The sequence below is a fragment of the Terrapene carolina genome, unplaced genomic scaffold, assembly GCF_002925995.2.
Source record: "Terrapene carolina triunguis isolate 2854851 unplaced genomic scaffold, T_m_triunguis-2.0 Scaffold113, whole genome shotgun sequence".
In the NCBI taxonomy this organism is placed as follows: Eukaryota; Metazoa; Chordata; order Testudines; family Emydidae; genus Terrapene; species Terrapene triunguis.
Window position 1 is genome coordinate 29,200,142 of NW_020664464.1, and position 11,225 is coordinate 29,211,366.

Sequence of the window (11,225 nt, forward strand, 5' to 3'; positions counted from 1 at the left end):
CATTTTCCTTCCCCACCTTATTTCTTTTATTTCTTTTCTTTCCTCTCTCTCTTTTTGCCTTCTGTTTAATAAAAGTCTAGTTTAGTTGGTCAAGACTGTGGCGACGACAGATGAAAGGAAACAGAACACCAGGTCTGTGGTAGCCAGAAAGCCTTAAAAGCCTCAAGCCAAAAGCCTCTCTGCCTCCCAGGAACTTTTCCTGGGGCTTTTATTCTTTACACTTCCCTGCTTACAACGCTTCTAACTGGTCACATTCTTGCGCATAGGGAAAGCATACAGTGCACAACAACATGAGATAGCAAACCCATATCTTGTGCACGTGAAAACCAGCTGCGAGGGTGATGATCAAGTCAGCCAAATAAATTTCCCAAACACAGACGAAGGGGTGTAAACAGCTCCAGCCTCGTTGCCATGGGAGCAGTTTGCCGCGCCCATGAGCTGACGATTCGGGAGCTATACATCCCCACACAAGACTGTGTCTTTTGCAACACTGCCGTGAGCCTGTGACCCAAGAGGTAGCTAAAAGCAAAGTCAGGGTATGTCTACACTACCTGCCGGATTGGCGGGCAGCAATTGATCCAGCGGGGGTCGATTTATCGCGTCTAGTCTAGATGTGATAAATCAATCCATGAGTGCTCTCCCAACGACTCCTGTACTCCACCGCCGCAAAAGGCACAGGCGGAGTCGATGGGGGAGTGGCAGCAGTTGATTCACCGCGGTGAACACCACAGTAAGTCGATCTAAGTACGTCGACTTCAACTACGTTATTCACGTAGCTGAAGTTGTGTAACTTAGATCGATCTCCCTCCCCCCACAGTGTAAACCAGGCCTTATACAGCTCAATGCTGGTACAAATTTGCGAGGTTTTGGAGTGGCTAATAAGATAGGGTGCCATGTCTATTTTTTTAGCAGTGAAGTTGCAAGTAAGAGTCAGCACCAAAGACAGGAGCTGCATTTAATATCACTGTTCTTTTCTGTCCCTTTCTGTGTGCATTTGGGTTATTTTGTTTGTTTTAAAGGAAGCAGAATCAGTTTGCAACAACACCGCCAGATCATCTCAACTAATTTTCTCTTTTCCCCAAGAAGGATAGTTGTTATCTATAATACCATCTAAAAAACTGTCTAACAGGCAGTTTCCCCTATAGAAACTCTATAGTTAGAGCGAAGGGGAATAAGGAATATTGTTAAAATGAAAACCTTACTTAATACAGTATTTCACATTTTAAATTCTTTATTCTTCTTTTTCTGTATCTTTAATAAAGATATATAATGGTGGTAGTTGCCATAGAATTAAGCAGGCCAAAGTTTCTGTATTCAAACCCCCCCAAAACATTTAATTGTTTAGCGTTGTACAGTCATAGGGGTATGTTAACACCTTTGACTCTCTGGGCCCATTTATTCCATCAAAATTAACACAGCACTACATGCCCCCATCTCTGACACACACCCTGTACCAGGGCACAAGGGGGCGGGGAGTTGAGTAGAGCTGCTTATGGCAGCCCAGCACAATGCTCATTATCAGGAACATTCTCCTTCCAACCAGCTGCAAGCCTTTTACAGTCCCGGCGTGCTGATGTCGGAGGGACGACAATCTGACTCATAGTTTTTGGGAGTGATGCTTTAGGTCATATTTTTATTTCCTTATCTATAAAAGAAAATTATGTCAGCTGCAGATTTTATCCACAACTATAGTAGCTCTGAAGGGAAAAGCCATAAGCAATACAAATGTAATGTTATATTTTTTCTTAAAAAAAATTATAAATGAAAGTATTTCAGATTTGGACCCACTTAGGGTGAAAAACATTATTTTGTGATTAATATTTCTAGACACAAAATATTGAGCACATTTTAACTATGTATAAAAATGTTCTTGAAACCCTACTGCTCATTTGCTCATCGTGACTTTATATTTTAATTTATAAGTACCTAGGCTTTGAAGACAGCTCCTTTCTGCTTTTGATCTAGTCGGGGGGGGGGGGGGGGTGATCCTCTTCAACCCAGAGCAGAAAGTGTTATACTGTTAGATTTAATATCAATTTGAAATAAAGTGTATTTGTGAAGAGAGCAATATTTTAAAATTACACGCCAATGTATTTTTTTAAATGTTATTAGCGTATAAAAATGGCAAGCCCAAAATTTCTTAATTGTCTTCCTTTCAGCAGATGTGAAATATAAACAAAACTGGTTATGCGGAAAGTACGTTTTTTATCCCAGAACATTTATAAATACTTAGCAGCTTTTAAATTTAAAAGGTTTTTCATTTTCTTTTTTCTCCATTTCTCACTCTCTGAAGTTTGAACCTGTGGCATTTTTAGAATAAGCAATTATGACTAAAGAGCCATTATAATGCAAAATTCAATTAAATCATTTTAATGGCATCTGTTCTTGATTGACAAATGGAATTGATTCCATACAGAGAGCTCCTGTATGACTGGAACCAACTGTTCTCATTTATGTATTTTATTTATTTCCATTTATATTTGTTCAGCCTTTCAGCACCTTTTTAACTGATGGCCCTTTAGTATTTCTCCAAATTTTGTCTCCTTTACTTCCCCATGATCTCAGTGGCTTTGTAAACCCATAATTCCTCCTTCAGCCAATAATGGGAATTTCTGTTTCTATAATATACTTGGAAGCAATTCAGACCTAGAGCTGAGTCAAGTGCAACAGCTGTAACAGTATCAGTTGGACAATTTCCAGATCCTGATGTTGCTACCTGCCTAGCATTTGGAGGTAGGGGGAGGAATGCAACTATCACCTAATCAAAAGGAAGAGGGAAGTGAATCAGCCAGCTGCCCCCTGAAGAGCCAGGAGAGGAAGCTAGCTAGTCACCCTTAGAAGATGTAAGGAGGGCTGGTAGACAGCTAGTGGGACTCTCTCCAAGAAAACAATAGAGGATAAAGAATGGGATTGATACCAGTCTCTTGGAGATAGTGGTGGAAAGCTGAGTAGAGTCTAAAGGTTTGTATAAACTTCAGATAAGCATCCAAATGTCTGTATGCACTTTATCTAAATCAAACTGGGAAGTCTGAAACTTCTGAGATTCTCCCTTCCCTAATCAAAAATATGCAGGTCAAATTGCAGACAGAAATTATTTTTCATTTCAAATAGAACATCTAATCAGCTTTAAAAACATGTTAATTCTATTTTAAAGAGAGAAAAAAAGCACCACACAGTTTTTTTTCTTGCAGCAGATTTAAACTTCATAGCCTATACAGTTCAAACATGACTGTATTGAGGGAAAAAGCAGGTCAGAGTTTCATCCTCCATGCCTGAGCAATCACAGACTTCTGGTATCTGGAGAGATGAGAATATATGGGAATATCTGCAATCATTATTTCCTGAGGAATTTTCTCCCGTATGTGTTTTCTTTCTTCTCCATGGCAAAGTCTTTCTCTGTGCTCCAAAAACAGACTATCTTCTGTGGCACCAGTATATACCCCAACAACCTCTGCATGCTGTGTAAAGAAATTCCAATGGTTGCATATGAAAAAACTCATTTTTGCCTGAACTAACTCCTTTAATAATTATACTATTAACTGAAAAGCCTAATTGATATAACAACCTATTAACAGATGGCTCAGTAATAGAGGAAAGCAAAAAAACAAAAACAACCAAAAACTCTAGGCCGGGGTGGCCAAACTTACTGACTTTCTGAGCTGCATACGACAATCTTCAGAAGTTCGAGAGCTGGGGCATGCCTGCCAGGGCTCGGGGCTTAAGCCCCACTCCTGCTGAAGCCCCGAGCCCCGGCAGCTGTGCCCCGTGAGGCTGAAGCCCCGAGATCCTCCTCCCCACTGGGCAGAAGCCAGAGGCGATGCATGGGGGGTCACGTATGCCCCCAGATTTTTGCCAGGGGGTTTGCTGGCCCCAGTCAATCCCATGGTGCTGCTGGATCCCCTCCCTGTATGGCAGCTGGAGCTGGCAAGCTGGGAGCTGCAGCCATGGGGAGAGGCAGCAGCAAACAGCTGGGAGCAACAGGGAGAGCAGAGGCCCCGCCCTGCAACTCCCAGCTGTTTGCCGCTGTTTCTCCACTGGGAGCTATGTGGGAGCTGCAGGGACGGACAGCTGAGGGTAAGAGGGGAAGTGTGCCTGGTGGGGAGTGACTCAAGCTGTTGGGCACGGGGAGCAAACCTTTAAATTGTGCCCCCTTTCTCAGCAGGCACCAGTTATCTCTGGCAGAAGCCCCTAGTCCCACCACCCCGCTGCAGGGAAGAAGCCATGAGCTTCCCCCAGCCCCAGTCTGGTAGGCAGAAAATGGGGAGCATGGGGGGCTCCAGGAGGCACACATTTAGAGTAAAAGAGCTACAGTTTGGCCACCCCTGCTCTAGGCCAAATTTTCAAAGGGCCTCCCATTTGCATGCACATAAGCCAGTGAATTGACACTGTGCACCCAGCCTCCTGATTTCTGCAGACAAATCCACACCAGAATTGAGCGTTAGACATGTGGTACACATTCCCATATGTGCATATCTAGAGGCTTTCACAGGTACATTTCTTTAAATATCAGGGGGTAGCCATGTTAGTCTGTATCCACAAAAACAACAAGGAGTCTGGTGGCACCTTAAAGACTAACAGATATATTTGGGCATAAGCTTTCGTGGGTAAAAAACCTCACTTCTTCAGATGCATGGAGTGAAAATTACAGATGCAGGCATTATATAATGACACATGAAGAGAAGGGAGTTACCTCACAAGTGGAGAACCAGTGTTGACAGGGCCAATTCGATCAGGGTAGATGTAGTCCACTCCCAATAATAGATGAGGAGGTGTCAATTCCAGGAGAGGCAAAGCTGCTTTTGTAATGAGCCAGCCACTCCCAGTCCTTATTCAAGCCCAAATTAATGGTGTTAAATCTGTAAATGAATTTTAGTTCTGCTGTTTCTCTTTGAAGGCTGTTTCTAAAGTTTTTTTGTTCAAGTATGGCTACTTTTAAATCTGTTATAGAATGTCCAGGGAGATTGAAGTGTTCTCCTACTGGCTTTTGTATGTTACCATTCCTGTCCATTTATTCTTTTACGTAGGGACTGTCCGGTTTGGCCAGTGTACATGGCAGAGGGGCATTGCTGGCACATGATGGCATATATAACATTAGTAGACATGCAGGTGAATGAGCCCTTGATGGTGTGGCCGATATGGTTGGGTCCTCTGATGGTGTCCTCAAATATATCTGTTAGTCTTTAAGGTGCCACCAGACTCCTTGTTGTTTTTATTTCTTTAAATGTCCATATATGTATGTAATCATTCACTTGAGTATATTTGAATAATATACATATTTCTATTTATTTCTGTATACTATGCCTCTCTGGAAGATCAGACTTTGTAGTTCTTAGGCTCCAATCATGCAAACACTTATGACCTAGACTCCTAGAGTAACTTTATTGATGGGAGCAGCCAATGAGTTCAATAAGGGATTACACTCATAGATAAAGCATACTCACCTGTCTGCAGGATTGGGACTTAGCTAAGGAATATTAATGTAACTCATTATATGTGAATTTGAATTACTTCTAACTTTGCAAATTGATTAGCAAAGCACTCCTTTCTCAGGAAGGACTTACATACGTGTGAAGTTTAAAACAATTAATAATACTTGAATTATCCAAGCATGTAAAATAAATATAAGGAAGTTTTTAAAAGAAGTAAACCTTTTTTCTTGTTTTAATAGTTCTAGAAAGGTTCAACAAATTTTTTTTTTAAATTTACCATTACGCTAAAACAAAGAATGACAAATCTGAGCCTAAAAGGAAATATTTTGAGAAAGCTATTAGTGACTGAAAATAAACATCTTAGCCTTAGCTAGTGTCCCTTCTGTGACATTATAGTGACAAGCCGGAATATATTACTCAATATTTTAGGGGTCTAAATGTTTCTGAATTTGAGAATGGTTTAAAATGTACCCCAGTGTGTGGTGCTTTACAGACAAAAATATACAGTTCGGTTCATTTTTTGCCACTTTTATGCTGATCATGCTCTGTTGTATATTTCTTTTCATTCCTTTAATAACTTAGCCTGTCTTGAGCAAATAAACTTACAGCTTCTCAGTTTCCTTCAACAAAAATGTATGAGAGAGAATGGCTTTTCTTGGGAAAGTGAAACATCCTCAAGAACACATCTCAACCTCTTCTACTTAGGGCTGGTCTACACTACACAGTTCAGTTGAGATAAGGCAGCTTACGTCGACCTAATTATGTCAGTGTCTACACTACAGCCTTCCTCCCGCCGATGTAAGTGCCCTACTACACTCACATAATAACTCCACCTCCACGAGAGGCGTAAGGCTTATGTAGATGTAGTTAGGGCAACGCAGTGTCTGTGGCAGGAACTGTAAATTGACAAGAAAGCCAGGTAGCTAGAGCCTAGCTGCCCCCTCCCGCCCCCCATCCTCTGGAGAGCTGGGTGGCTGGGGCAAGAATGGACCCTGCTCCTGGCTAGGAACCAGGGTGAGAAGCCCAGAGGGCTTCCCCCTGCTTCCGGAGGGTAACAGGGAGTGGGGCGCAGCCTGCTGGGAGCCTGGGAGCCTGTGGGGTAGCCAGGCTCTTGCCAGGGAGCTGCCAACAGAGCTGAGAGACCGGGTTCTCAGCTCCACATACTGCTCCTCTTAGGTTGGTGGAAGTGTTCCTGGTGAAGACGTGCATCACCGCCCCAAGGAGGGTAGTGTGGACGTGCACCACCTAGTAATTACTGCGATGGTTGTAAGTTGATCTAATAGGCTGACTTACTTTTCTAGTAAAAAGCGACAAGGAGTCCTGTGGCACCTTATACTAACAGAAGTATTGGAGCATAAGCTTTCGTGGGTGAATACCCACTTCATCAGACACATGTGGTTTCATACCCTTAGTCTCTCAACTCAGACCTTCCATTTGTCCCCATTAGTAATAATCCTAGCATCATCAGTTCCTGCAAATCTTTTCCTTTTACATCTATCGATGCAGATCTATCCATTACCATGTTCACAATATCACTCATATACACAACTGCCTCAATACCATCTCTGCCTTATCTCCTCTCACCTCTATTACAAGGTATCCCTTAGAACCACATCTTTAGAATCCATTACATCTAGAAAATTAGAATGTCACAGCCCACTTTCTCACACGGACAAAGAAGCACAATACATTCCCACCTTCCAAAAGCTCCACTAGATCATCATTTATTTCAGAATCCAGTTTAAATTTGCCTTCTAAGGAGTTGCTTTAGTCAATTTTCAGTTTGCTAAGACTTTACTTAGCCCACCTATTTTGTATTGCATCTTTCAGTAATCATTATTGCTAAATGCCTGTACAGAGGGAGAGAGAAGGACTAAGAGGTATCGCCAAGGAAGGAAAGACACGTTTCAGCTGAGATTTCATGAGATTCACAGTCAAGAGGAAGAAATCAGAACACTGGAAGCTTGTTTCTGATGGTACAAGCTACTGAAACAACGAGGATTCCTTGTGGCACTTTAGAGACTACAGAGCTAATAAGCGATGGTCACATAAACACCACCCTATACCCGAAACCTATTGACCGTTATACTTACCTACATGCCTCCAGCTTTTATCCAGACCACATCACGTGATCCATTGTCTACAGCCAAGCTTTAAGATACATTAAGATACATGAATTTGCTCCAATCCCTCAGACAAAGACAAACACCTACAGGATCTCTATCAAGCGTTCTTAAAACTACAATACCCACCTGGTGAAGTTAAGAAACAGATTGACAGAGCCAGAAGGTCACCTACTACAAGACAGGCCCAACAAAGAAAGTAACAGAATGCCACTAGCCGTCACCTACAGCCCCCAACTAAAACTTCTCCAGCGCATCATCAAGGATCTACAACCTATCCTGAAGGACGATCCCTTACTCTCACAGACCTTGGGAGATAGGCCAGTCCTCGCTTACAGATAGCCCCCCAACCTGAAGCAAATACTCACCAGCACCTACACACCACAGAACAAAAACACTAACCCAGGAACCAAACCCTGCAACAAACCCCGGAGCCAACTCTGTCTGCATATCTATTCAAGGGACATCATCATAGGACCTAACCACATCAGCCACACCATCAGGGGCTCGTTCACCTGCACATTTACCAATGTGATATATGCCATCATGTGCCAGCAATGCCCCTCTGCCATGTACAGTGGCCAAATCAGACAGTCTCTACACAAAAGAATAAATGGACACAAATCTGACATCAGGAATTACAACCAGGGCTTTGGAGCGGAGCCCGGAGCTGGAGCGCAGAGCAGCGGAGTGCAGGTTTTTGCCTGGAGCTGGAGCGGAGCCGGAGCACAGCTCCAAAGCCCTGATTACAACATTCAAAAACCAGTAGGAGAACACTTCAACCTCCCTGGTCATTCAATAACAGACTTAAAAGTGGCAATTCCAATGTGAAACTGCAGAACTGGAATTAATTTGCAAACTGTACACCATCAAATTAGGCCTGAATAAAGCCTGGGAGTGGATGGGTCATTACAAAACCTAATTTTACCATACTAATTTCCCTCTACTGTTACTCACACCTTCTTGTCAACTGTTTGAAATGGGCCATCCTCATTACCACTACAAAAGTGATTTTTCCTCCCTTGGTATTCTACTGTTAATTGAATTGTCTCGTTAGACTGACCCCCAGTTGGTAAGGCAACTCCCATCTTTTCATGTACTATATACCTGCTACTGTATTTTCCACTCCGTACATCTGATGAAGTGGGTTCTAGCCGACAAAAGCTTATGCCCAAAATAATTTGTTAGTCTCTAACAAGGACTCCTCTTTGTTTTTGCTGATACAGACTAACATGGCTACCACTCTGAAATCTGTCACAAGCTACAGAGTAAAATCTACTTCCACCAACAGTGGCAAGATGGTGCAGAGACAACAGCAAATACAGTTGCCTAGCCAGATTTTCAGAAGTGAAGACAATGGGAACTGAGTGTGCCGAGCATCTTTGGAAATTAGGCCACTATTATGGTGTTAACAGGAGGAAATATTTTTCTGGTTCCACTACCTTTAAAGTGAATTTCCTGTTCTTCATGTCTTCTTTCCAGGGCATCACGTAATGCGTTGGAATCATCCCATGTTTGTGTGATAACTTTGGCAAATGGCAGTGAACAAGCCTGTGGGACAAAACATTTAAAAAAAGACAGTGTGGCAGTGTTAGGACAGAAGACTGGGTTGGGTTATTAACTGAAACAAACAAGTCCATATAATTCATAGAGGGGGAAAGTCTTTAATATAATTATAATTAATAAAAATATTGCTTCTTCCCTTACCGCCAGACAAGCTTATTATCTAACTGAAATTTCATGGTTTTCCTAGGACACTATGCTGAACTAACAAATGTTTTTTCTTCCGTATTTAGCATAACAGTAAAGAAATTAATTTGATCTCATAAATTGAGGAGCATGATTTCTTATGCTTCCAATCACTGCATGCCCTCCTCACCCCCAGGCAGACACCAGACAGGAGCAGAGCTGGCTTTGTACGCTCGCACAGCTGGGGGCTAGCAGGGGCATGGTTTGTGAGCTAGTCCTCCATTTGTGGTGGGACCCTGGGGTCTGCATCCGGCTGAGTGTGGTCCTGGTGCTCTACTCTATGTGTAGGGTGCCTATGGGAGCGGAGCAGAGGAGAAGGTTGTATTTCTGTCTGTAAGCCCAGGGATACAAGGGGCCTGCCTGACACTTCCCAGGCAAAGATGCTTCCTGCCCTGAGGACGGCAACAATCTAGTTTAGAAACAAGGCACAGAACGAGGGGTGTCTGCTAACACCAGGCAGTCTGAGGCAGGGCCAACCTAGGTGCTGGAAGGTCCCTGCTCTGGGGAAAGCCCTGGCAGCTGAGCTGCCAATCTGAAATCTCTGCCGACCCGCTCCCTCGGACACGTGGGAGAGAATAGGCAGAGAAGGGGCCAGCGGGACGGGAGAGCTCAGAGATTAGTAGAGTGGCCCCCATTAGCCCCTTCAAAGCCCCTCCAAATGCGGACACGGGAGTGCGGGGGGATGTGCGGGTACGGGGCTGGGGGAGCTGCTGGGCGCACCAGCCCCATATTCCTCCTCCTCACCCTTTGAGGTCCGTGTTGGTCCCGACGGAGACCATGGCGGCTGCAGCCCACTCCCGACTCCCCGCGGCCTCTCCAGCGCCGGGACCGCTCGCAGCGCGGGGTCGCTCCGGCGTGGGCGCCTTTGTGATGCAGCAGCCGCCGCCACCGCCCGCGTTCCAGAAGGTGGCCAGGCTGGGCGGGCGCGCGCGGGCAGGTGTAACTCCTCTGTACTGCACCTGCAAACAAGCCAGGGGATGGGCTTGCTCCGGAGACGGAATTGCCCGAGGTTTGATACCCCTCCCCTCTCAGCGTCACCAGAGGGGCACCACAGACCCTTCCTGCTGCAGACGTGACTGTGGCAGAGGCGAGAGGGGGGGGCGCTGAGCACAAGTAAGGGAGAATGTGCTCAACCACCAGCACTGGGGAAAGGTTGACCCTCCACCCTTAAATTCATTCCCAGTACCTAATGGGACGCCTAAGTATTCCCTTAACTACTACGTTTCCCAGAACACTCGGCAGGCAGAAGGGACCCTTGTGAGCTAAGGGTTAAAGGGAGATACAAACAGGAAAGAATGTGCATGGAAAGGGTTAAAGTGATTAACCCCATTTTTGGCTCATTGCTATGAGGGAACTTGTGCTCAGTGTCATCACCATAGTGCCAAAGATACTGGTTCTCTGAAGTGGCATGGGCACAGTACTTGATATGTGCCATCTCTGAGCCTCGGACGTAGGTTGACCAGACAGCAAGTGTGAAAAATTGGGACGGGGCTGGGAGGTAATAGGAGCCTATATCAGAAAAAGACCCAAAAATCAGGACTGTCCCTATAAAATCAGGACATCTGGTCACCCTACTCGCAAGTATAGGCTTGGCCGTTTATAGCCCCGTCTAAGCTTGCTGCCTCACTTCTGAAAGTAAAAAAATTGCTTGAGCCCCTGTACCTCTTTCTTTACAAATTAAGCACTGTCTGAGCACAAATTGATAGGTAATAAATATCAGCTTAAAGCCACAGTAGGGAAGATAGCTCATCCCCATATTAATCCTGGTCCCGGTGTTTTTTTCAGTAGTAAAAAAAATTGCTTTCTAATCTGTTTGTACATATGGTCATATTGCTTTGTGCACAATTAATACCTGGAAAAACTTAAGAAACCTCACCAGAAGCACCAAAAACAATTTTAAAGCTGTAATCTTTATTTTTTGCAC

General features: G+C 44.2%; 1 protein-coding gene across 1 annotated transcript; it reads right to left on the reverse strand.

Moving 5' to 3' along the window:
* Positions 1–3,251: 3,251 nt before the first annotated feature.
* TEX43 (testis expressed 43) lies at positions 3,252–10,080 on the reverse strand. The gene is made up of 3 exons (XM_024193348.1): positions 10,046–10,080; positions 8,995–9,103; positions 3,252–3,458 (listed from the first exon to the last, which is right to left on the reverse strand). The coding sequence occupies exons 1-3, from the start codon at positions 10,078–10,080 to the stop codon at positions 3,252–3,254; spliced, it is 351 nt and encodes a 116-aa protein (XP_024049116.1).
* Positions 10,081–11,225: the final 1,145 nt, after the last annotated feature.